Source organism: Chlorocebus sabaeus, chromosome 20, assembly GCF_047675955.1.
Source record: "Chlorocebus sabaeus isolate Y175 chromosome 20, mChlSab1.0.hap1, whole genome shotgun sequence".
NCBI classification, from domain to species: Eukaryota; Metazoa; Chordata; class Mammalia; order Primates; family Cercopithecidae; genus Chlorocebus; species Chlorocebus sabaeus.
Window position 1 is genome coordinate 51,715,999 of NC_132923.1, and position 27,858 is coordinate 51,743,856.

The 27,858-nt window shown below is 40.9% G+C and overlaps 1 protein-coding gene across 2 annotated transcripts in view; it reads right to left on the reverse strand.

The window, feature by feature from the left end:
- Window positions 1–11,736: 11,736 nt before the first annotated feature.
- The window catches only part of DNAI3 (dynein axonemal intermediate chain 3), a 73,930-nt gene continuing 57,808 nt past the window's right edge, over window positions 11,737–27,858 (reverse strand). For both annotated transcript variants that reach the window (XM_007978107.3, XM_073007154.1), the window contains 6 exons: window positions 25,041–25,104; window positions 20,616–20,746; window positions 18,133–18,337; window positions 16,031–16,122; window positions 14,753–14,875; window positions 11,737–12,014 (listed from right to left, as the gene is read on the reverse strand). In XM_007978107.3, the coding sequence (XP_007976298.1) occupies window positions 11,871–12,014; window positions 14,753–14,875; window positions 16,031–16,122; window positions 18,133–18,337; window positions 20,616–20,746; window positions 25,041–25,104 (759 nt within the window). In that variant the 3' untranslated portion in view covers window positions 11,737–11,870. The remainder of the gene's footprint in view (window positions 12,015–14,752; window positions 14,876–16,030; window positions 16,123–18,132; window positions 18,338–20,615; window positions 20,747–25,040; window positions 25,105–27,858) is intronic.

The following is a 27,858-nucleotide window of genomic DNA, read 5'->3' on the forward strand; positions in this document are numbered from 1 at the left end:
TAGAACTGTGAGAGAACAAATTTCTGTTGTTTTAAGGTACAGAGTTCATGGTAGTCTGTTAGGAAATGAATATAGAACTCTATTCACAATGTTCTGTGATTAATTTTGCTTTTTTTTTTTTCAATTTGTTGCTTGTTATTGTTCTTGTTAATTGCTTTTCTTCCCAGTAGTTTGCAGACCTCAAAACAAAGTTATATATTTAAAACTGGTGATAAACAATGAGTTTATAATAGCCTTTCATAATATAAGTAGGGGCTTGTTTAACTCCTCACCTCACCTGTTTTTGCCTTCCCCACTGGCACTCTAGCTGCACCAAACTCCTAGGGCTTTGCTTTGATACGGTCCTGAATCTGCAATCCCACTCACTAGAGGTGGTTTCTGCCATTTACAGTTTTTTCTTTTTCACCTTTATCAATTTTTAAGACATGTAGCACTTATTTCCTGTTTTCTGTTCTAGGTATTTGAGTACACAGCTTATTGTGTCTGCTGGATTGTATGTATTAAAGACAGGGATTTACTATACACTATACTTCCTTATCATCTTTCCTGGAAAAAAGTAGAAAGAAATAAACTATTTGGGAGGTAATTTCCCAAATAATGGCCCCAAAGAGATTCATGCCCTAATCCCTGGAACCTGTGAATGTTACCTTAAAGAGCAAAAAGGATTTGATAGATTTAATTAAGCTAAGGATATGGAGAGGGGGAGATTGTCCCGGATTATCTAGATGAGCCCTAAATTTAGTCACAAAGATTTTGCTGAAAGGGAGGCAAAGGGAGATTTGACTATAGAAGAGGAAAAGGCAGTGTGCAGATGGAAGGAGTTATTGACACATTGTAGGTATAATAATTAATATTTACTGAGGATCTATGTTTCAGACACTGTACTGTGCATTTTATATATTCTGTCTCAGTTTATCCTCATAAGAGCCATGTGAAGTGGTTTTCCAGTTATCCATTGCTACATAGTAAACTGTCCCAAAACCTGGTGACTTAAAATAATGATAGCATTGGCCGGGGGCGGTGGCTCACACCTATAATCCCAGCACTTTGGGAGGCTGAGGTGGGCAGATCACCTGAGGTCAGGAGTTCAATACCAACCTGCCCAACATGGTGAAACCCCGTCTCTACTTTAAAAAAAAAAAAAACTTAGCCAGGTGTGGTGGCAGGCGCCTGTAATTCCAGCTCCTCAGAAGGCTGAGGCAGGAGAATCACTTGAACCCAGGAGGCAGAGGCAGCAATGAGCCAAGATCACACCACTGCACTCCAGCCTGGGTGACAGAGCTAAGGCTCCATCTCGAATATTATAATAATAATAATAACAACAGTAATAATAATAATAAATGACAGCATTTGCTTTGCTCACCAATCTGTGTTTGGACAGGTCGAGGCAGGGAAAGCTCATCTCTGCTCCGCTCAGCGTCAGTTGGGGTAGCTCGAAGGCTCAGGGTTGGAATCAGCTGAAGGTTCATTCACTCACATGCCTGGTGGCTGACACTGGCCATGGGCCGAAACCTTATTTGGAGCTGTTGACTGGAACACCTCCATTCTCTCTCTCCGTGAGCTGCCTCACAATGGTGGCTGGGTTCCCAGGGTGAGTGCCCAGTGAGAGAGAGCCAGGTGGAAGCTGTCTCACCCTTGATGACCTGGCTTCAGGTGAGATACAGTGTCATTTCCACGGCATTTTGTTCTTTGAGGCAATCACAAAGTGCCGCCCAATTTCTAGAGGAGGGGAAATGGAGTCTGTCTCTTGATGGGATGTGGCAAGAACCTGTGGAATGGGAAATGTTGCTCCACTTTTGAGAATTCCTTCTGCTGCAGCAGAAGCTTGTCATGGTTAAATGATTAAAGCTTGTAAGTGGCTGGGTGCTCAACATTCTGACTGCAAAGCCCAGACTATGATTCAGATATTTCTCTTACTATGCGACTTTTAAAACTATTAATATCACATGATCAATTCCTTTTATAAACTCTAAACAAATTCTTATATACACTCTTTATTATTTTTAAGCAAAAATTTTTATTGATGCACATAGATGTACATAGTTTCAGGGTACATATGATCATTTAATACATTTACATAATTTGTAAAGATTAATCAGTGCATGTGGAATATCCATCACCTTAAATATTTGTCTTTATGCCCGAAACATTATTCTCTTCTAGCTATTTTGAAATCTACAATGGATTATTATTGACTATAGTCACCCCACTAATCTATTGAACATTAGGTCTTATTTTTTCTATCAAACCATATATTTGTACCCATTAATCAACTTTTCTTCACCCATATCACCCCCTCACCTTCCTGAACTCTGGTAACAACCAATCGATTCTCTATCTTCATGAGATCCACATTTTTAGCCCCCACAGATGAACTAGAACATGTGATGTTTTCCTGTGCTTATTTTATTTCATTTAACATAACCTCAAGTTCCATCCATGTTGATGTAAGTGGCAAGATTTCATTCTCTTTTATGGCTAAATAATATTCCACTGTGTGTACCACATTTTCTTTATCCAGTCATCTGTCAATAGGCACTTTGGTTGATTCCATGTTTTGGCTGTTGTGAATAGTGCTGCAGTAAACATGGGAGTGCAGATGTCTCTTTGATATATTGATTTCCTTCCTTTTGAGTGTATACCCAGTAGTGGGATTGCTAGATCATATGGTAGTTCTCTTTTTGGTCTTTTGAGGAACCTCCAAACTGTTCTCCATAGTGGTTGTACTAATTGACATTCCCACCAGCAGCGTATAAGAGTTCCTCTTTCTCTACCTCTTCGTCAGCATTCATTATTGCCTGTCTTTTTGATAAAAGTCACTCTAAACTGGGGTGAAATGCTATTTCGTTGTGGTTTTGATTTGCATTATTCTGATGATTAGTGATGTTGAGCATTTTTTCATATACCTGTTGGATTTGTCTTCTTTTGAGAAATGCCTATTCAGATATTTTGCCCATTTTTTAATCCGATTGTTCTTTTGCTATTCAGTAGTTTGAGCTCCTTATATATTCTGGTTATTAGTCTTTTGTCAGATTGGTAATTTGCAAATATTTTCTCCCATTCTGTGGGTTGTCTCTTCACTTTGCTGACTGTTTTCTTTGCTGAGCAAAGCTTTTTAGCTTGATGTAATCCCATTTAGTCTATATTTACTTTGGTTGCCTGGAGCACTGTTCATTTTTCCATAGGAAGATTATATATGAATTATTTTTCAAATGTGTATAGATACTGTTGTGCTGTATAACATACTAATTCATAGAGGATTTTTGAATTTTTGGTAGTTTTTTATCCAGGGAAAGGGAATAGCATTTTCAAGGAAGCAGAGGTGAGAGGGTGTAGCATGTGTGGAAAACAGCGTGGAGTGAAATGGCCAGAGCAGAAGTAGGGGAGAGCAAGGCTGTAAGAGATGAGTTTACAAGCAAGCAGGGCCATGCCACAGGAAGGCAAAGAGCTTAGACCCAATCCCTGAGGCAAGGAGGAGCCATTGAAACGTTGTAAGCAGGGAAGTGATGGAGTTCAGGCCTGATTCGTGGTGTGTGTGTGTGTGTGTGTGTGTGTGTGTGTGTGTGTGTGTGTGTTTGAGACAGAGTTTCACTCTTGTTGCCCAGGTTGGAGTGCAATAGCTGGATCTCGGCTCACTGCAATCTCCATCTCCCGGGTTCAAGCGATTCTCCTGCCTTAGCCTCCCAAGTAGCTGGGATTACAGGCGCATGATACCAAGCCCGGCTAATTTTTGAATTTTTAGTAGAGACGGGGTTTGATGATGTTGGCCAGGCTGCTCTCAAACTCCTGACCTCGTGATCCACCTGCCTTGGCCTCCCAAAGTGCTGGGATTACAAGCGTGAGCCACCGTGCCTGGCCTGCCTCTGATTTTTAAATGACCACTTCGGCTTCAGTGTTGAGAATTTAAAAGCATAGGATTTGGAGTGATATGTAAATCTCAATTCACCCACTTACTGCATAATTTGAATTTGCTTAGAATATTTTATGCTCTTTCACTTCGTAGACGCAGGTGATTTTCAATTCAGGAAAGGTTTTTTTTTTTTTTCTTTTGATATCTTTGGCTTTTTAATTTTCCTGGTATCTTATTAACAGTGCATAGATTTAAGTTCAAATCCTGGGTTCCAACTGAGAGTTGGGCACATCTGTTCTAGTAAGACAGAGTGCTCTCTAATCTGCCCAAGTTCATCGGGATGGGCTTAGCTAATGGCATAACAAATAACACCTGAAGTCTCAGTGGTTTAATATGATAAAGGGTTATCACCTGCTTGTGAAAAGTCTGATACAGAATGAGAAACTATTCTCTACTTTGTAAATTATGGCCTCTGGAACACATAGCAGGGAGAGATAAAGCTGGAAGGTTCCACGAGATGAGTTAAAGTCAGGCCTGGAGTGGCTTCTGTCACTTCCACCCACATCCTGTTGGCTAGAATTCAGGCTCCAATCTGACTGCAAGGAGGCTGGTAAATGCAGAGGTGCACGGGGGATATTTGACCAGCACAAGTGGTTTCTGCCATCTTCCTCCTCATCCAGATTTTCTGTTACTCTCAATCAATTAAAATTGAGATTCTCATAATGAACTGATGCAGTTTTTTTGTTTCAAATTCTGTCTACAGCATATCATTTCTGAGGACTAGACGCCTCTCCAGTACTCCCTACTTACAGCCCAGGTGTTTTTCTGGAGTTTGCCCTCTCCTGAGGCTAAGGTGCCTGTTAGAGAAATGCAGACAAAATTCCAACAGTCTTAAAAAATAAAGTGTACGATTGAGTAATGGCTACATGGTTCCCTGCTTGACATGGATGGGTTGAAAGGAACATACAAAGTGTCATCCTGCCTTTTAAACAGGTAGATGTCTTTTATATGACCATGTCTAATATTTTTCCCTTATTTCTAAGTTTCAGACTTTAAGATCCATAAAATTATTGTTTTTATTTTTTATTTTTTTCTACTCTCATCTGCTGAAGGGACCCATATAATTATTAAACTAAATTAATTAGCTACTAATACATGTAAATTATTTATCTAGTAGGGTAAGAGAATGGATATCTTGGTTAGCTGATTTTTTAGTAGGTACAAGGTTTCACCATGTTGGCCAGGCTAGTGTTGAACTCCTGACTTCAGGTTATCTGCCTGCCTTGACCACCCAAAGTGCTGGGATTACAGGCGTCAGCCACCAAGCCAGGCCAAGCTGACTGTTAATTAAACACTATCAGGAATTACAATGTAATAAAAATATACTACAATAAATATAATTAAACTTCCTTTGATAATTCAAAAGTCACCTCAGAATCCCAAAGCAGTTCAACATCTATGTAAAATATTTTAATATGTATTTTACATATTTTTAAAGCACTTAGACTTTACAAAGTACTTCTATATGTTTATATCTTATTTAATCCTTATAATTCCATGCACTGGGATTTATTATCCCCGTTTGTTGGATGAAGAAATGAATCAGAAAGGTTTTATTTACCCAACATTACAAAACTTGAGACGAGCTGTCTCTATACTGATGACCGTCAGTAATTATTGTCAGTCCTGCAGACATGATAGTCTGGCTGAATTCTGACATTTGGATGGACCTTGAATTTGGTTATATACCTGATGATAACTCCTTAATAAAAAGTTGCTTATTTGTCTTTTGTTGTCATAAGCGTTCATTACAGAACTAGAAAATAATGAAGTTCTAGCTATTGGTTGTTAGGATTCTGGATAATTGGGAGTTTATTCTGTTTTGTTTTGTTTTTGAGACAGTCTCATTCTGTCCTCTAAGCTGAAGTGCAGTGGCACAATCTCAGCTCACTGCAGCCTCTGCCTCTCTGGTTCAAACGACTCTTGTGCCTCAGCCTCCTGAGTAGATGGGATTACAGGCACACGCCACCATGCCCGGCTAATTTTTTTGTATTTTTAGTAGAGATGGGGTTTTGCCAAGTTGCCTGGGCTGGTCTTGGGGTTACCGGGATGAGCGACCATGACTGGCCTCTGTTTTTTATTTGTTATATTTAGAGCCATACAAACTTCTTTATAAATGAACAACTGGTACCAATTCAATTGTTAATTTAGCTTTTTTACTAAGGCTGAAATAAAGTAGACACTTTCTTTTCTTTCTTTCTTTTTTCTTTTTTTTTTTTTTTTTAGACAGAGTTTTGCTCTCATGGCCTAGGCTGGAGTGCAGCGGCACAATCTTGGCTCACTCCAACCTCTGCCTCCCTGGTTCAAGTGATTCTCCTGCCTCAGCTTCCTGAGTAGCTGGGATTACAGGTGCCCATCACCAGGCCCAGCTAATTTTCTGTATTTTTAGTAGAGACAGGGTTTCACCATGTTGGGCAGCTGGTCTTAAACTCCTTACCTCAGGTGATCCACCTGCCTCGGGTTCCCAAAGTGCTGGGATTATAGGTGTGAGACATCGTTCCTGGCCAAAGCAGACACTTTTTGTATTTTAGATTTTACTTAGCATTATTTTCTAGAGTTTTTTTTTTTTTTTTTCTCTAAAGGGAATTATTATTCTTAAAAATATGGTTCCTAAGAAGTACTGGAAAATGCATCTCTAGTTAACAGGGAAGAATGTGAAATCTTCTATTTTACATATTCCTTTCCTTTTTAAGAAAAAAAAATAAAAACGTCTCAGAATTTCACATATACAGATGAGTTTGGGAAAGCTTACTTTCTGTCTTTAAGTTTGGAGCATTGGCATTGTAGAAAAACACAACTTATATTATCTGTCATACTCACCGTCTATGTTTTTTATGTCATATTTGTTAACAAGAAAGCATTCAAAAGCAATTACACAACTTTTAAAAATCCATCGTTTCCCAATAAGCTCCCAAGGCTGGTTTTGCTGGTGTGCAGGGTTCTACTCTGACAGTGTGGGCTGTTTCACATTAGCCCGTGGCCCTCAGAGAGCTCATCAGCCATGGCAGGAGGAAATTCACCGCACAGGGGTTCATCGGCCCTTCACTAACATATTTAATTTCCGTTGTGAGGACCTTGCTCAGTTGCACAGATCTGTCCTGGCAATGGCAACCTAGCAACCCGGTGGAGCGGAACTGACCCTGGGCAGCGCTCCGAGGTAGAAGGGTGCAGGGAGACGTTAATTATTTACAGTGCTGGATTAGTGAAGCTGTGAAGAGCACCTAGGCCTCCATCCACTGGAGTTAATTGCCTTTTCATCTGAAGTGCACACACACAATGTGCTTATCTGAGGACCTGAAAATATGCTGGTTTAATTACCTGTTTCTTGGCGGATAAAAAGCAATTTGTAAAGCTGAATGATCATTAAATTTAATATAAATTAATCAAATATTAGAATGATCAATTTTCTGAGTAGCATTATCAGTTCTGCAAAAAAAAGAAAGCTGCTCAAATTTATTTAAAATTTATGTTAAATACTATGTCCAACACTTGTGGTCTCATATTAAAATGATCAAAGGCTAATATTAAACCAGGCATGGACAGTCACTGCTTAAGTTGCATTTGAGTCTAGGAAACATTCCTGTTATTATTAGTAGCAACGAAAAGTTAAAATCAGAGATTACTACATAGAACAAAGAGGAAACACTATAGTTTCTCTGGTGTGTGTGTGACGCGCGCGCGCACCTGTGACCAAGCAAGAAAAGGCAACAACATTCATTAAGCCAACTATATTCCAGGTGCTTTATATACATTGTCTTTGTGCGGCGTAGGCTAGGTATTATTATCCCCACTTACAGACAGGGCATCTGAGACTTACGGGATAGTGCAGTTTGCCCAAGGTGATGAAGCTGGGATTTGGATTCAGGTCTGCCAGGACCTAAAGACCCCTGTCTTTTCACTACGCTGTAGGCCAGACCAAATGACTTAAGGTCTGAAGAAGATCAGATTGGCTCACAGTGGGTGGTAGAGGAAAGGGTTGGAGCTGTGGGGATTGGAAGGAGGCACACCGGTTAACTCCATTTTCATTCACACCTGATATTCCTACATCTTCAGTACAGGTGGTTAGCGTCCTCGCTTGAGCCTCAGCTGTGTTCTTTACCGGGATTCAGCCTGCCTGGCCTCGTATGCCAAATGGAAGGTCTGGGCCAAACAAAAGGACCTTAGCTTAAGGGGTTGAGGAGCCTCGGAGAGAACTCATCCCAGAGAAGGAAGAGACATCACTATGAGTTTGTCTGTTTCAAAGTCTTAGCGTCAAAGAGAGGTATCATGAATAATTAAACCACACTGAATGGTCTGAGACGAATCCTATCATCTTCTGTCCTTTCCTCTTTCCTTCCATAGGTACCAGACCTGCATGAGCTCTGAAGGCTCTCCCTTGCTTCTTGCACCTCTGCTTCTGCCTTGGTGTTTGCTTCTTGCTGAACTGGAACTAACCCAGAAGCACTGTCCCAGCACCTTCCCCCATGTTACAGGCCATTAGGCAGCTCTAGCATTTTTGAGAGAATGGAGCCCTGAGTGCCTGGTGGTTGTGACCTTGAACATATATGACTCCACCTTCATCCCAGGGGCCACTGGACACACTTGGGGGCACTCTGCAGAAGGCTAGGCTACCTGAGAAGCAGGTGGGGCAAGGTCCCATGAAACCTGGGCTGTGGCTGCTTATGTGACTGCATGGTGGACACAGGTGATGAGACTTAGGAAAACTGAAGTTATAAACACACAATGAAAATACCACACCAGGTCTGGGTGCGGTAGCTCACACCTGTAATCCCAGCACTTTGGGAAGCTGAGGCAGGTGGCTCACTTGAGGTCAGGAGTTCAAGATCTGCCTGGCCAACATGTGAAACCCTGTCTCTACTAAAAATACAAAAATTAGCTGGGCATAGTGGCACGTGCCTGTAATACCAGCTACTCAGGAGGCTGAGGCAGGAGAATCACTTGAACCTGGGAGGTGGAGGTTGCAGTGAGCCGACATCGCGCCATTGCACTCCAGCCTGGGCGACGGAGCGAGACTCCATCTCAAAAAAAAAAAAAAGAAAAAGAAAAAAAAATCACACTGAACTGATAACAACTGCTATCATAACCATAAGGAGCCCCATGTTTAGTTTCTATAGCAAGAATGTTACAACCATTTTGTATTTGTAAATTAGGCAAAACATATTTACTGCTTGCCATATGCTAGCCACTATACTAAGCTTTTTATTTGCTAACCCTAAGGCAGACACTTATTCAATATCCACTACTCCAGTCCTTTACTCTAACAACACCCTGCTTTTATTTGAGACAACAATGTGCTCAGCCTCTGGTCATGGTTTATGACACCCAGTCATGACCCTCCTGTTCGCTGTAGTCCCAGCTTTTCACGAAGGGAGGGAGACTGGGTTATGGAATACACTTCTAGAAGACTATAGTGAAACCCCTCATGCCTTTCAGGTCTTTGCTCAAGTGTCATCTTCCCTTACCATCCTGTTTAAAATGATAGACCCTGGCACATAAAAGGCACTCAATATATTTTTTTAAAGTCAGGTGTGGTGGCATGTGTCTATAGTCCTAGCTACTCAGGAGGCTGAGGCAAGGGGATTGCTTAAGCCCAACAGCTTGAGGCTGCAGTGAGCTATGATTGCACCACTGCACTCCAGCCTGTGCAACTGAGTGAGACCCTGTCTCTAAAGACAAACCAACCATTTTTTAGAGTGAACTCATGAAAATAAAATTAGAAAAATCTCTGGAGAAGGTACTGAACAGCAAGCATAGATGCCCAGGGAGAGGAAGATGCCTGGCATGTTTGGTGAACAGGAGGCCAGCATGATTGGGATGGGGTGACAGAGGGGAGAGGAAGGAGGGATGGGACCAGGTGACAGTGGAGGGCCTGCCTGCACAAGGGTTTGCAGGGCACAGAGAGGCGCTGGGATCATACTCTGAGTGATCATACTATGAGGCTGAGGAAGGACTCTGTGCAGAAGGATGACAGCATCTGACAGCATCCATTTAAAATTACCATCTGGTTGTGGCTGAAAGAGACTGAAAATGACAACACAGAAGCAGGGAGAACAGGAGGCTGCTGCAAAATCCAAGTTGGTGATGATGCAGCTTGGACCATGGTGGTAGCAGTGAGGGAGAAGAGAAGTGATCAGGTTTCGCATGCATACTGAACGTGTAGTCAACAGGACTTGCGGACAGATTGGATGTGGATTGTGAAAGAAAGGAGATGAAGGATGACCTTAAGGCTTTTGCCCCAAGCAGCATCATGGCTGGGAGGACTGCTAGAGGAATGACTTTTGGAGGGAAACATCAAGCACTCAATTTTGGACATGTTTAAGTTTAAGATGCCTATTAAACATCCAAGTGGAGATACAAAAGGTCAAACAGATACACATCTCTTGATTTTAGAGAGAAGGCCAGGTCACAGAAGTAGTATTTAAAGCCTTGAGAGTGGATGAATGCACCTAGAAAGTGAGTGCAGAAAAAAGAAAGAATAAAAGAAGTTCAAGTGTAAGGATGAGCCCCAGGAAACTTCAATCATGATGACAATAATATGTGCCAGGCACAGGCCCCTTATCTGCAGGTGCTCATTTGCCCCTTATGTAAATGTTGCAAGGTAAGTTCTCTCAACCTGACTTGATGGAAGGGGAATCTGTTTCACAGAGCTGGGTCATCTGTTCAAGGGCACACAGGTGGTTAAGAGCTAAAACCTACCCGACAAAGTTTTCTTTCCTCTAGCAATCTAACTGATAAACCTTGGTATTATCCTTTGTCTTCCCTTCCCCATCCAACCAGCCTTTCATTTCTACCTTCACATTAAGCTTTAGTACAGGGCATCCTAATCCTTTGCCCTGAACAATTCCTCCTGCCTCCATTATAATAGGATTTCTTGCCATGAGACTCTCCCCCGCTCTAGTTCATTCCTTGTTTCCTAAAAATAAAGCTGATCGGGTCAACTTCCTGTTTAGTCCTTCTATTCATTCCCCATAAATTCTAATCCAGCTCCTTAGCTTGATAAACAGGAGTCTTCACAATCTGGCTCCAAGCTCTTCTGTGTCTCAGTTTCACATACTGTTTTTGCTTTTTGGTGCCTATGCTAGGCTTGACCAGCATAGGCAGAAAAAGGCGACTGCAGTACATGATGTTAGGCACCTGATGGTGTGCCCTGTGTCTTGTTCCACAACTCAGAGGAAAGCTTTCTGCTTGTCACCATGAAGTATGATGTTTGGTGTAGTATTGTTTTACACACCCTTCATCAGATTACAGGAATTCTTTCTGTAGATGCTAAGAACGTATTGTTATTATCATGAATGGATGTCAACTTTTATAAAATGTTTTTCTGCATCAGCTTGGCATCATAATTTCTCTCTTTTGATTAATCACTGATTTATTTTCTACTTTTAAATTAACCTTGCCTTCCTTGGATAAACTCCACTTGGTCTTCATGTGTTAACCTCTTTAAAATATAAATATATATATATATTTTTTTTCTGGATTTGATTTGCTAATATTTTGTTTAGCACACGGCCCTACAGTTTGTGCAGTGACCCAGGGGAAGCACTTGTTTTGGAAAGGTGGCCAAAAGCAAGCTGATAAGTAGGAGCAGTTTGATTTCCCCTTCTGCCTGGGATAAGGACCTCTGCGTGAATGGCAAGGATTGGGATGGAGGGGACATCCAAAGTTCTCTATTATTATAAGGAAAATAAAAATTTTGTTATTGAAAACATTCATTAAAAAAAGAACACTTTCATATTCAGTACAAAATTTGGCGCATATTTGGTACAAAAACTGAAATAGATCTCATTGTTAAAATTCAAAAATTTTAATAGCAGGGAAATAAAAGTCTATAAATAAGCCTCTCTCTATACACACACACACACACACACACACACACACACATATGTTCAGCTTGCCAGTTCACCTGACATAAAAAAAATAGAGGGAAAAAGTCCCCAAAACACCCCTTCAGGAAGCTTTTTTACATCACATCCAAGTATGACCCCTTCTCTGTGACTTTGATTAGGCCAAGGTTGACAAGTACAGTCTTTTCCAGTTCCAGATAACTCTCGTAATCCATTTTTAATTCAGCCTCCATTTGTTCTTTTGACTTCTGATATATTTTCTAGGGGGGGAAGAAAAACAAGACATCCCTATGAAACACTGATATCTAAAAATACCAAAGGATGAGAAGGGGCTGTTTGTGAATAGTTGACCTGGCTGCTGTTTTCTGGAAAGGATTGGATGGAGGGCAGGAAGGCAGGAGGGCAGGTTGGTGGGAGGCAGTCAGATGTGCTGGGAAAGGAGGGAGTGGAGGGAAACATGGTCCCCAACCACTGTCTCTCTCTCTCAAAAACAAATCACTTTTTCCAGCCTTCTTCCCTTGTTTCCCTTATGTAGACTGGAGGGTGACTAATAGCCTAGAGGTTGCAGAATTCTTTTGAGATCCCCCTCTTCTGAGCCCCATATGAAGGGCATAGCTTGTGGATCACACGGCAATGACTACTCTTCCCAGGCTGAGTCTCCAGCTGAAATTCCAGTTAGGAAAATTCCCATTTCATATGCGATTAGAGCAGTGATTATTATTATCCTTTGAGGAGGGAGCTGTATCCAGATTATATGTTTACAAAGAGATGGATGTATGATTTTCCTGAAATCTGTGTTAAACTGTACAGCCTCATCCTGGCACCTGCTGAGCACTCATACAGGCCAGCCTTGCTGGATGAATATGCGAACACTTTCTATGTGCCAGTCATTGGCTAAGTGCTGTAAATATTTTAACTCATTTAATCCCCATTGCAATCTTCTGAGGTTGTTACTGTTTCCATTTTCCCCTTTATCAGCCATTGCTTAGAAGGAGCCATTTCTGACTAACATTAGTTGTTTTTACTTAGTGACTTTTTTCTTGTTCTAAATGTAACAGAGGAACCCTTTCAAATTCATTCACATATCCACAATCTATTAATAGTTCCAGCGAAAATTTGAGAAGTGGTGGCTTTACTTAAAAGAGGGCACCATATCAAATGGAAATGAAGTAACAAGAAGTTGGGAACATTTTGGAAATTGAAAAGTATAATACAATTTAAGGTATTATTATTATAATATTCAGGTGTTTAAAAAGTATTTCACATGCAAATTATTTTTGGATTATCCACAATTCTACTTGCTCCCATTGATGTAGATAATTAGGAGCTGTTGCTATGGTATTTAAACACTCATAATAGTCATGGATAATTGCTGGAGAAGGGGAATGGTGGCAGATTATCTCCCATAATAGAATCTCAACAAACTAACATTTGTTAAGTGTGCAAAAGAACAAAACTAAGATCAATTTGTTTGTAGCAGTGGAATGGAAAGAAAGGTTAATAAATTGGCATTCTTTTACACTTTGTCTCCAAACATGTTTTTGAAATGAGATCATCTGCTTTTATTGCACTAATTAGTATCTATCAATAAGGGATAATGTTAATCTATTTGCTAATGCAGCACATTACAATATTTCCACATGCTAATGCTTTTCTTTTCTTTTCTTTTTTTTTTTTTTTGAGACAAAGTTTTGCTCTTGTTGCCCAGGATGGAGTGTAATGGCAAAATCTCGGCTCACTGCAACCTCGCCTCCCAGTTCAAGCGACTCTCCTGCCTCAGCCTCCTGAGTAGCTGGGATTACAGGTATGCGCCACCACGCCTGGCTTATTTTGTATTTTTAGTAGAGACAGGGTTTCTCCATGTGGGTCAGGCTGGTCTCGAACTCCTGACCTCAGGTGATCCACCCACCTCAGCCTCTCAAAGTGCTGGGATTACAGGCGTGAGCCACGGTGCCCAGCACCCCATGCTAATGCTTTTGAGACTGAGGGCCTCATGTGAGTAATTGTGTTTGAGGATGTATGTATTTGGCTATACGGAATCTACAGATGGGATCAATGATGAAATGTTGGTAACAAAAGAGCAAAGGAGAGAGAGAGCAAGAGGGAAACAGAAATTGAGACTGAGGTGATCTCAAGTGAGAAAGAGAGAAAAGCCTAATTCACAGAATGTTTAAAAGCCCAAAATTCCAGTGGGCAAGGGAAGACCAGCAGAGTCACAGATTTCCTATCAAACAGGGAGAAGCTGAGAAAGAGGGGCACGGGGTGCTTTAGAGCTTAGGTTCTTTTTTGACAGAGTTTAGGATGGATGTGCCCTGTACCAATCTCCTCTATTTCAAGTTTCATAGCTTCAGCATATTATATACAGTAAAATTCACCTCTCTCTCCACCCCCTCATATCTCTCTCTCTCTCTCTATTTATCTATCTATCTATCTATCTATCTATCTATCTATCTATCTATCTAATCTATCTATTATTATAATAGCTCTATTTACTGAAAGTCTATTTGTCACATTCTTTAACTGACAGTCTTACAGTAATCTTAGTTACTAGTATTCCCATTTTCAAGATAAGAGACCTGAAGCTCAGCAAAGGTGACAGCCTTGCTCTAAATCTCACAGCTAGTAAGTGGCAGAGTTGGGATTTGAGCCCACATGTCTTGATTCCATATTCAACTCATTTTGCACCACCTTCTTTAATGCATTATTCACCAGATATTAAAATTCTATAATGAAAGCATTCAAATTTTGAATTAATGTGCCTGTACTAAAGGACTTTGAAATTATAAAAAATTTCAGAAACTTAAATTGGACAGAATCTCACTAGTTGTCTAATGGGCAGTGAGCTAGGAAATCAAAGAAACGCCCTCTTGACTCTCACGAGAACAAGAGAAGAATGTGAAAAAGTATAACTTTTCTAGGGAACTGTGGATTAAGCCAAACAAATATATTTCCACTGGTGTTCGAGGAAATCACCTTTCATTTCTGAAATTTAACTTACAACTTTTTTCTTTGCCATTTCTTGTTCCATTTCTTTCTTTTCTTGCTCACGAATTTTTTTGCGCTGTTCTACGTATTCCAGATGCTTGACTTCTCTTTCAAAGTAGTGGTTAATACTTGTCATCTGTTAGAAACAGACACCTGTGAGAGGGTGACATGCAGGAAGCCCCCATGACCTTTACAAGGCTCTGTTAGAATTTCTGCTGCTTGTAATTAAGTAGACGACCTACCTAATTTACCTCCCTAATCTACTTGATCATTATCTAATGATCATCTACCTAATCATTATGTAGATATCTATTTTGTGATACTTTAAATCTCTTAGGTGAATATAATTTGGAAATTGTACTCACAGGCCTACTACCTGAGGAGCTGGCACAATTCAGGGGCTACTGGCTAACGTTTAGGGCTCTGTGACTTGGAGGTTTCCAAAGTAGGGCTGGAAGGAGAGAGCTGCAATTCAGGGGTTGCTTTTCCCCCCATTTCTTCCTTCTTCCTTCTAAATCTGAGGGAAGTTTCATATCATCAATCAAACTTAGAAAACCCAGATGAGGATCTCAATGTAGATCCTAGAGGGACTGGAAGCAGAGCTGAGCTTCTGGTCCCTGGAGGGCTTCACGTGTTGGCATAGAAGAGAAGCAGGAAAGTCAGCAGAGGCCTTGGGGAAGGCAACCCGGGGAGAGACAGCCTTTTGCCTGCCGGTAACAAGGCCGATGTTTGGACTTGCAGCAGGCTGAAATCTGTATGTTTAATGTTCATTGTATATACATTTATATATTTCTATTCATTGATCTTTTAAAAGCCTCATTGTTAACATTGTTTGAAACACTTGGGTGGTGGGTACAGGGTGGGGGGTGTAGAACACTGCCAGTTCAGCTGTGCTGCCTGCTATATTCCAAGTTGGGTTGGGAACCGGTGGGGATGGGTGATGGAGAGATGCATGAACATGTCAACTGGGCCCTCAGGAAAGGGTATCACTGAAATCAGCACCCCACACTTCGGTTACAATAGGAAAAATGACACTTTCTGATTATGAATCCCCAAGTCATTATTCTCTCAGAGTCTGGACTTCATTTACTTGGTTTCCTTCCGATGTCATGTTTGGCGCTTTTTTTAAAACTTCAAACTATTAACTCATACAACAGAAATACATCCTCTTATTTACTGTATGAGTCTTTTGTTCCCTTACAGAGGAAAAATGCTGTCATTTCTAACATTTTTTAAAAGACACATCTCGGCAATATCTGGTCACATTAATTCTGAAAGTCATGTTACTAACCTCATTGGTGGAAGGGCGACTTAATGTCCAAGGGATTTCTAATATATGCAGTGTTCCATAATAATCAGCTATGGCTATAAATTGCTGTTTAGCTGAAAGATTTAAAATAAATGGGAGGAAAACATCAGCAAACAGAAAACCATCTTAAGCAATTAAACATGAAATATGTTTTTGTTTTGTATTCTCCCAAAGGACCTACTGTGATTCCAATGATCTTGGCATTTTCATCAGATGTTCATGGCTGGACCATGTAAACATGTACAAGTCATTTTTTCCAGCTGATGAAATGAAAGCTAAGACTGATCCTTTGTTGGCCCCCCTGCTGCCTCAAAACTTGTATTTCTGGTGACTGTATAAGGAATATGGCTCCTGGCTGAAGTTGACTATCTCTGTGACTGGACCCACTGGGCATACTTGAGAAGAAAGCAAGGAGAACACATGGAAAGATTTTCAAAGAAAAGTCATGAAGTTCATTTTCACTGAACACAGAAAGGGCTAAAGGGTACCATTATCCAGAAGAATTTCAAAGATGTAGCCAGAACCACAGGTCTTATTGTAAAAACAAGTAGTTTCCTTTGAACATTTAAAATGGGTATAATATGCAAAGTGTTTGAGATTTTTAATCTTCTTCTTCTCCTTCTCCTTCTTCTTTCTTCTTCTTCTTCCTTTTTTTTTTTTTCTTGTGAGACAGGGTCTCCCACTGTGGCCCAGGCTAGAGTGCAGTGGTATGATCATGGCTCACTGCAGCCTCAACCTCCTAGGCTTAATCATCCCACCTCAGCTTCCTGGGTAGCTGGGACTACAGGCGCATAGCACCATGCCCGGCTAATTTTTGTTTTGTATTTTTTGTAGAGACAGGGTCTTGCCATGTTGCTCAGGCTGGCCTTGAAATCCTGGACTCAAGTGATCTTCCCGCCTCACTCAGCCTCCCAAAGTGCTGGGATTAGAGGTGTGAGCCACCATGCCCAGCTTGAGAATTTTAATTTTCTATCTCACTGTGTGTGTGTTCTTTTCCCTTTTAGTAGGTCTGCTTCACATTGCAAAATCCTGGATTCATAATCCCTGTAAGTGTACAAAGCAATGTTTTACACCAAAGTGGGAAAAGATACTTGGGTGGTACATATGGCTAAGCAATAATCTGAATGTGACACTCAAGATGCTGAAGACTGAGTTTCCAAATCTAACGTTTCTGAGAAATGGATAGAAAGAGAATTTCATGCTGTATATCTTTGAAAACAATGGAAAACTTCTTCTTTTAAAAATGGCAGGTGGGTTACAGTGATTCACCCCTATAATCCCAGAATTTCAGGAGGCTGAGGCAGGAGGATTGATCACACCACTGCACTTCAGCCCGGGCAACACAGCAAGACGTCATTGCAAAAAATTAAAATAAAATAAAAAGAGGCAAACATACTGGATTTACATAGAAATTACTACTTGGGCGAAACAGAAAAAAAAATGGAGACAAAAGACATACATCACATTTCTATAGACACATCCTTGAATTTATGCTTGCTTTGTTATATAGTACTTTTTCCTCATAGTTGGTTCAAAGGTTAAAGCTTAATACATACATACATAACCCCAGATAATAATTTTATCTTATGAAGAGAATTGCTTGATATTAGCCAGGGGAGAACCACAAAAGTGATATAATATTACAAATATGATTTGTAATGAAAATTAAAGAAACAAAATTTATTCCATCTGGGAAAAAAACCAGCAAAAGATCACAAAAATCTAGGGCTCACCCTGTCTGACCCGGAGAAGAGGAGAAGGATGTTTCCCATTGTGTGGTTCAAAACCTCCCTCTGCCTGACACATGTCTCAGAAATCATTCTTGATGAGGCAACAGTGAGAGGAGCTCAGGTTGTGTCCAAGGTTTGAGAGCAAGAGAGAAGGAGAAGGAAGAAGGAAGATGGGAAGGAAAGGGAAGAGAGAAGAATGAAAAGGAAAGGAAGAGAAGGGAAGGGATAAGAAGGGATGAGCAAGAAGAAAAACAAAAAACTAAGAAATAAACATTGGAGGCTTTTCAGATGAATGTCAAGATGTTCCCAAGTTACCCAAAAATGACTTAGTTTATTTAGTTAGAATTAACATACGAGAAAAGATCCAGGGTTTGATGCAGGTGATCATAGTTATGCAAATGTTTTGAGACTGGGCCGGTTCATGGGTTTTCTCCAGAAGGTCCCAGATATCAATATATCCATCTTCTCGGCCGATATAGAAAACTCCGGGCCGAGTCAGGGACCAGTGGCCTGAGGTGTACCTTTTTGGTGCACAGCATGACTGAAGGAGGGGTCCAGTCTTTAAACAAATTTTTAAAAAGACAAAGAAGATTTTGTTATTATCTGAGGGAAATTCACTATGATGTTCGTTAAGTACAACTCAAGCTAGCTATGATCATATAACAACAAAATTATGCCCACAGGAAGTCTTACTTCTCTTTGTTGTAGAGTTTTTATATAACAACAGCTTTTCTTCCCTGTTTTCATAAGCCATTTTTAGTTGCTTTTCAGAAAAGTTTAAACATTCCAATTATGTTGTTGAAGTTTCTAATAGTCCTGCTTCTAAACCCACTACTGCTTCTAACCTTATGACTATTTCTGTGGAAATTGGTGGACATTAGACAAGTAAAGATTATAAAGACATTCTGCTTATTTCTTTATTTTGCTGTCAGATGTCTGCTTCCCATGGAAACAGCTCAGTAAACAGTAGAGAGTAAAACAAATGAAAAGTCTGCCAGTTCCAGCTGTGTACTGCATGTTGAAAATCGACAGCAGAATTGGCAAATTCTCATATAAAGTGACTTCAGATGGAAGCAGTTGATAGCCTATAAATACACTAGGAAGAGATTTTAGACCATCTAAGCATCATGCAATCATCCTCTCTTTTCTCTACCATGGGGTAATCTGTCTTCTTTGGGAGGTTTTCAAAAGTAAGAACAGAATGTGCTTTCTACCCACTTCAGGCTTCATCTACTGACCAGGGATGCTCCTTCGCCTACTTATATCTGCAGGCACTACACTAAATCATGGAGCTGTCTCCCACCCTCCAATATATGCATGAGACTTTCCTGTGAAGAAACAATGTCACAGATTCATGGACTCTGTGGAGGTGACATTTCAAACTTGTTCTCCTTGTCTACTTCTCCCAGCACCTTGAATTTCTATAACCAAATTCTTGACCTGGCATAGTCTTTGGACAATCATGCCTGAATTTCCTTTTTCTTTTTCTTTAACTACAAAACTTACTAATTGTAAAAAAAAAAAAAAAAAATCAAACATACAGAAGTACATTGGCATAAAGCAGAAGTTCTTCCGTTGATGGCCATTTAAGTAGCTTCTAAATCCTTTTCAATGATAAATATACAGTTTTTGAGTATTTTTGTATGTTAGAGTTTTAGAAGTAGAACTGTTAGGTTAGATATATATACATTTATATACATATATATGTATACCAACTTTGAAACATATATATGTGTGTATATATATCCATATTAATGCCTATACACATACACATATATATTTCAAAGTTGGTATACATATATGCATATATACATATATACAAATATATACATATATATTTATATATGCATATAAACATATATATATAGTTTCAGGCTTTGATAATCTCAAATGGCTCACCAAAGAGACATGTCAACTTACAATCCCACCAAAAGTACTGATTTCCCCACACCCTTGCTTCACCGGATTTTATCAATCATTCTAGGTTTTGGCAGTTTAGCTCCTATCTACCTAGATCTAGCCCCTCTCCTAATCCTGACCACACTCTTGCTGCCTCCCTTTAACCACTGTTTGTCCCTGGACAGGCGAGGCTCTGCCTGCTGACATACCCTCAGCTTACTCACTCCCACTTTCTGAACCTGCTGACATATTCCTGGTGCAGAGGGAAAGATGACAAACCCAGTGTTTCTCCTTGCATTTCAATCAGAATTAGGCATCGCATCTTGTATTTTCCAGGGAGGAAAAAATGCAAGTCAAGTCTAGGTGTGGTGGCTCACACCTGTAATCCCAGCACTTTGGGAGGCCAAGGCAGGTGAATCACTTGAGCCCAGAAGTTTGAGACCAGCTTAGGCAACATGGTGAAATCCCTGTTTCTACAAAAAAACCCAAACAAATAGCTGGGCTTGGTGGCGTGCACCTGTGGCCAGCTACTCAGGAGGCTAAGAAGGGAGAATCACCTGAGCCTGGGAAGTCGAGGCTGCAGTGAACAGAGATCACACCACTGCATTCCAGCCTGGGCCACAAAGTGAGACCCTGGCCCCCACCCCCCAAAAAATGCCAGAGAAGTCAACTGCCCACAGTAGATATTCCAAGACTGTTAAGTTTCAGAGAACAAAGAACTTATAAACTGTTTTCTCCCCTCAGGAAGGAAAAACAAATGAATGTGTTTTCAAAAGGATTACAGTGGCGCTGCTGACAAGCTGGTGTCCCCGCCATCTGTTCTAATTTCTCTAAGAAGTGTCCCAAAGGCACTATTATGTCAGAACATAACAGTTGCTCTTGTCTTTCTCAATAACAAAGGATCACACACCCACACCTCCATTTTGCAGGCAACTTACCATAACACTTTCTTTCCATATGGCCACGTTCCAACCCCCAACCGTGAGAATAATGTCATCGTAGAAAGGTGATCTCTGAATAGTGTGGACAATTCCGTCATGAATGGTGTGGAGGTTCACTGGCTTCTTTGCTGTTGGAGTGAAAGAAGGCCATCTCATCTTTAATAACACTATTTGCATTCCTGCAGTGAAGAATGGACAGACCTCCAATGGACAGACAGGGCCCCATGAATGGGGTCTGGGAGTAGAGAACCAGAGACCAGCTGGGATGAATAGATCTGTCAGGGGATGGCTCCTTCTGTTATTATGGAATGTCCAGGGAACATCCCATCAAGGCCAGTTTTCAAGCTCAAATGAATACTTTGTGTTATTCATTTACTCATTCATTAATTCACTCAATTAGTCAATAAATATTTATAGATTGCCTATATGTAATAGCAGGTACTGTAGCTGGCTGGGTAGACAACAGTTAGTAAATAAACATGATTTTGCCCCCAAGGAGCTTGCAGTCCAGTGGGAAAGATAGAATTTCAATACACACATCTGAAAGTATTCAATGTAAAAATTGTGAAAAGTGTTGTGAAGGAAAAAATATTACAAGTAAGAATAACAAGGGGATTTGTAATTTAGACTGAAGGGTCAGAAAAGGCTTCTGTGAAGATGTGTCATGTAGGCCTGAATAGCAGTTGAACACGGGAAGATTTTGGTGTGAAGGAACGTTCCAGACAGTGGAAACAACATACACCAAAGTCCTGAGGAGAGAAGTGTTTAGTGCTTTTATACACTTGAGGAAGGCACCCCGATTGCAATCTGGTCATCTTAGAGTGAGACATGAAACAAACGGGGACTAGGAGGGTCCAGGCCATGCTGGGCCTTGTAAGAAAGGAATTCAGATTACATTCTAAATGTTGTAATGAGTCCTTTAGGTCTCCAAGTGAGACAGTTTGACTGACATTTCTGAAAGAGTCTCTGGCTGTTGTGGGGAGAATGGATTAGAGGCAGGTAAAAGCAGAGGAGGCTGCAGTGGCAGTTCTGGTGAGAGAGGATGGTAGTGTGGACTAAGATGCAAGGGAGAAGAAGGGATAATCAAGAAATATTTGTGAGCTAGAATTGACAGGACTTGGAGACAGCATGAATAGGAAGAAGAGATGAAATGCTGAGAATGACAGCCACGTTTCCGACAAGAGCCACAGCCCTTCCATTTGTTGCAAGTGGGAAGCCTTACAGGTTCAAACGTTAAGATCAAGAGTTCACTTTAGCCTCTGCCCCAGGTCCCAGGGTCTTTCTGCTTCTCTGGTCTCTTTACTCAGATAACAGGAGGATTCTGCTTGGATTTCCTCTCCCTGAGAGTTGGCTGCAGAACTGAGTCCTCCTAATTTCTTGTTACCCACAACCCTATGCCCCAGGCATGACCATAAAAACATATGGCTGTCAAGGCCACACCACAATGTCCAGCCACTTTATACTAATGTTTTCTGAATTTTATCATATTAATTGCTATGTGAGAGATGGGGTTTTTCCTGCAGAACACTCATGGCACATTAAGCAGAAAAAGATGTACTAAATCTTGTAAGAAGCTTGTAAAGTAGGGTTTCAAACAGGTATTTTTCCACTCAAGTTCACAGTAGCATTATTAGCAATAGCCAAAATGTGGAAGGAATCCAAGTGTCCCTTGAGGGATGAATGGATAAACAAAATGTAGTATATGCATACGATGGAATAGTATTCAACCCTGAAAGAGAAGGAAATTCTGATCCATTCTACAACATGGATAAAGCTTGAGGACATTATGCTAAATGAAATAAGCCAGTCACAAGAAGACAAATACTACATGATTCTAGGGTAGTCAAATTCATAGAAACGGAAAGTAGAATGGTGTTTGCCAAGGGCTGGGGGACCAGGGACAAATGAGAAGTTAGTATTTAATAGGTATGGAGTTTCCATTTTGCAAGAAGAAAAGAATTCTGGAGATTGAGTGCATAGCAACGTGAATGTACTTAACACCACTGAACCATACTTTCGAAATTGGTTGAGATGGTAAGTTTTATGCTTATGTGTATTTTACCACAGTTAAAACATTTTTTTAAGTAAAAATAAAAAAAAAAATTGTAGCTTTTCTGGATTTAAAAAAAAAGGCTAATTTTCCTCCAACCAAACCCCTTGCTTGAAGAGAGCACAGAAGACATACTTCTGAGGCTATCTTGAAGTGATCTAGAAGATTCCTGGTAAGGCTTAAGACCCTTGGAAACCAGCAGCTTTCTTCTTGCTGCTGCTTCTGTTTCTCAGAGCCTGGGTTTGCCCTCCGCGTTAGCGAGGCTTCCTTAAGACACCACCTCACTCCAGGGAGCAGAGCCCTCTAAGAACTGAAATAATTACCAATAATAGTGATGTTGACAATCGTTAACGTCTGCACTTTAAAATAACGTTAGATGCTCTCAGCCCATAAAAACTTTTTCTTTCTTTTGTCCTTTGAAAGACCTTAGTGTCATTCAGCAATGAATGGAGCTGTCCTTAAATTATTAAATGGACTGCCAGAGCCTCCAGGCCAGGTTATTATTAAAAAATGAAAAAGTCATTTTTCAAAGCCATTATCTAATGCTAGAGACAACATAGAGCAAACTAGCTGTGTTCAAATTCTGGTAATGCTACCTACAGTAGCTACCCACAGGGCTGCTGTGAGGACTACACGAGTTATCCATAGAAAGTGCCTAGCACATGACATGTGCTGATTTGTGAGAACAGTATATGACATGATTATGTCAACTGCCATCATTCAGCCTGCATTTATCTTGGCTTGTCACTTAGAACATCTGGAAAGTTTGTTTGGGCTTCCTTATCACACACATCTCAGTTAAGGTAATCTGTCTCTTAGAAGTTTCTTCTTAAAAACCTGTTTGTCATGGGCCCCCTCCAAAGCAGTTTAGAAGTTGGCTGTAGGATGAAGTGGCGCCCCAAGAAAATCTCTGAGGCCAGGAGGAATCAGTGTCCCCCGTGCACAACCAAGTCATGGCATCAGGTCCTCAGCTCGCGTCCCAGGGGCACGGTAAGACTGCTGTCATGTTCTATAATGCCTAGCTTGCAGTATGTGTACAATGAACACTCATTAATTGTTGAATAAATAGATATATGAGTAAGCATAAAAGAAGTTGAATGTAATTCATTATATCCAATATCTAATTTTGAGTTCAGCTTTAAATCATGAAATTGGGATTGAATGGAAAGTGGAAAATCAGTCTCTGTTGTGTGTGCACTTGGCCCTCCCTAGAATCCATCTAATCCTCTCTCAATGCCCCACTGTTGTCAACAACACACATTTGAGGTTCCAGTCAGGGAAGAAAGTGGGAGTATTTTGGCTGCAAGATTAAATGGCTACCCTGGAGGCACGGCTGATAGTCTTCTCAGATCTTATGACAGACTCTGATTTCTGGTACCACACTCAGTAGGAGTGAGGCCAGGAGGTTACAGGTGAAGACCTGAGCTCTAATAACTGTCCCCTATAGGCTATGGCTCTGACCTCTGGCCCCTGTCAGTCACTCACACTTCCACTCACATGATTGACCAGATACCCTTCTGCAAAGAATCCAGCTGCTCTACCACATTGCTCCCTCACGGTGTTCTGAAGCCTTCTTGCCAGCCTTTGTCTGCCTAGCAGTCCCAGGAGCTACCTCTTCCTTTGCTTATGGTTATCCCAAACTGTGAAATGCATTAAAATATATTTTAATGCTATGACAAAATTCAAAGCTTTAAAATGAGTAGTTATAATTGTAGTGAACCCCAAGGCTCTGAGCTTGCTAGAGATAGGGAGCTTTGCTTATTGGGGTGCCTGCATTCCTGACTGCAATTCCTTCTCACACCTGAATGTGACCCACATGCTTCTGCTCAGCTTTCCAGAGGCCCAGGTCCTGGGAGCAGCAGACATAAAGACACAACCTGTCCTAGCCTCAAAGGAGGGTACTGTAGTCCCTTTTCCTGTACTCTGCTGGGGTCTTCTAGATTATCATACATTTTGCTTGTAATCTAACTGACTCAGATTTTCCACATAGATGAACTATCAAGTTATTGAATTATTGAAACAGGATTTTATTTTTAAATTAAATCACTCAAGTTTCTCAGTCATTTAAGCAACATATAGGTCAGTGCTCCTCAAATTTTGGCATGAAAACAAACACCCTGGAAAATGTTATTAAAATCCAGATTCCGATTCAGTAGGCCTGGGGTAGGATCTAAGATTTGTATGTGTGTTTTCAGAAGTTCCCAGGTGATGACTATGGGGCTTATTCAAGGCCTTCACCTTATTAGTCAGTACCTTAGGAGCCCTCCCTCCCATTAGCAAGACCAGGCTGACTCTGTACTGCATAAGATTCCTTTCGGTAGTTTAAATTAAAAGGAACATCTTATTAATAACAGGGCAATCACAAAACTTACGCATAAATCGGCCAGTTTCAGGGTCTCTTTCCATTTTCCAATCTGTGTATATCACTTCGCCTTCCTAAAAATATTACAGGTTCCTGATCAGTACAATGACAACTTAAGAGACAAAAGACCTCACCCTCATGTGCTAAGATTGACTGTTAACCAAAACAACTGCAAAACAACAAGTCAATTTAATCAAGTAATTTGATCCAGTGGGGGAGAAGGAAAGCCTCAAAATAAGTACTCAATTTTATATTGAAGAAACAACGAGTTTGTTGTGTCTTTATCCACATGTAATGATGTGGAGAACATGATAGTTCTGCAGATACTCCATCTGGGACAAGAGTCCCAACCACTGGGCATCCAAAGTTTTTGTTGTTGATCCATAAAGGGAGGGATCAGCCCATGTTATTCAGTGATTACTTTTCAGCCCATTAGAAAGTCAATTGTTAATAAATATTTGTGGAATAAGCGAGAAAGTGGGACTATGAATGCATACATGGTAGTAATTACTACTTTTCAGGTTGAGAACAGGAAACACAAAGTTCAATCTAAATAAAATAGCAAGTGATATGGTATTCTTGTTCTGCCTCATGGCTGTTTTAAGGAGAGGGGAAGGCAAATGGACCTGATGTTAAGAAGAGGAAGAAACAGTCATGCAAGGGGGAAAGACAGAGAGCACCGATGAATTACAGAGGTGGGAGAAGTTTATAGAAAATAATTAGTCCCTTGCTGTTATCGGATGGATGAGGAAACTGAGACTTGGAGAGGTTAAATGACTTGCTCTAGGTCACCCCATGCAGTCTCCTAATTCTATTGTTTCTTCACTGGATGAGAAGAGAAAAACACAGGAGTTTGTATAAAATGGGGGATGGATTGGGATCTGTAGCAAGGAAGGGGAGATGACAGCACATTTGATTTATGCAAAGCGAAGGATAAACTCACTGGGGACAAGGTCACTCATTCACCCATCTGAGCTTTTATTCATCTATGCTAATTCATTTCACAAACAAGGACTGTATTTGGTGTTGGAAATTCCAAATCCGAGAACAAGCCCTTTCTCCACTAATGGTCCTCACAGTCTAAGGAAGCAGACAGATGGGTACATGTTTTGCTAATCCATGGCCATGTTGCACATCACCCTCAGGGATACCACTTCTTGAGCACTCAGTGCTTGCCAGCGTTCTTAGGAGCTTGATGGATGTGACCCTCAGCCCTCACCAAAATCCTGTAAGAGAGTTACTCATATCTCCTGGGTCTCATAGCCAGTACATGAAACAATGAAATTGAACCAAGTCAACGAGGACTAGCTGGAATCAATTTAATAAATATGTGTTGAAGTAACCTAGCTGGAAACCTTTACATCCTTCTCTAGCCACTTCTGTAATTCTGTTACCCAACTCCACTTCCCCGACCCCTGTGTTGACATTCTTGGCCCCACTGCTCAGGCCCTTTTCATTTCTGGGCTGGCCCACCTGAAATCACCGCCTGCCTGGCTTCTCTCCCTCCAGGGTTCCATTCCCTTCCCTCGCCCCACGCCAGCCAGTCGAGACCCTAGAGAGGCTTCCCTGAAGATCTCTATCCAAAGTAGATGGATCAGCTGCATCACAAGTTGGTAGAACCTTCCACTGGAATGCCAACCCCACGAGGCCAGGGAATTTTGTCTGTTTGTTCACTGCTATATCCCCAGGGTCAAAAACAATGCCTGGCATATATTAAATGCATAGTGAGTATCTGTCGAGTGATGAGTAAAGAAATTCCAATTAGGGCAAGGCCTCCAAAGGCAGGCAAGAGTTTGTATTAGGAAAATGAGAAAAAAAGGCTGGGCATGGTGGCTTGTGCCTGTAATCAATCCCAGCACTTTGGGAGGCCAAGGCGAGTGGATCATCTGAGGTCAGGAGTTCAAGACCAGCCTGGCTAACATGGTGAAACACTGTCTCTACTAAAAATACAGAAAAAATTAGCCGGCCGTGGTGGCACACACCTGTAATTCCAGCTGCTTGGGAGACTGAGGCAGGAGAATTGCTTGAACCTGGGAGGTGGAGGTTGCAATGAGCCGAGATAGTGCCACAGCACTCCAGCCTGGGTGACAGAGTAAGATGCCATCTCAAAAAAAAAAGAATAAAAAGCAGAGCTGTCACAGTGAGTAAGAGGGAGGTTGGTGCAGATGAGGTAGAGAGATAGGCAGCGGACAAATCTTATAGGCCATGGTGTGAAGAGTCTGGATTTTATTCATGTTGTACTGAGTTGTCACTGAAGAGTTTGAGCAGGGGGTGTCATGCTTTAATTTCTGCTTTAAGATCTTGCAGTCACTGATCTTTCTAAATCTGATCTGATGGTGTCATTCCCCTGCTTTAAAAACTTTGGTGCACAAAAAGACAAATATTGTATAATTCCACTTACATGAGGTATCTAGAATAGTCACATTTGTAGATACAGAAAGTAGATGGTGGTTACCAGTGGGTGGGGAAAGAAAGGAAGGGGGAGTTATTGTTTAGTGTATACAGAGGCCCAGTTTGGGATGACAAAAAGCTCTGGACATGGATGGTGGTGATGGCTGTACAATACGAATGTACTTTTCCAACAGATTATTGAACTCCTTTGGGAAAGGAGTTTCTTAATACCACTGAATTGTACATTTAAAAATGGTTAAGATGTTTAATTTTACGTTACATATATTTTACCACAATTAAAACAATTTTTTAAACTTTGCTGTGAAACCCAAGTTATAAAGCACATATTTATTTGGTAGTATCCCATTGCTTACTAAATGAAACTCAAATTACCTAACACAGCAGGAAAGGCCCTTCAGTATTGGATTCCAACCAAG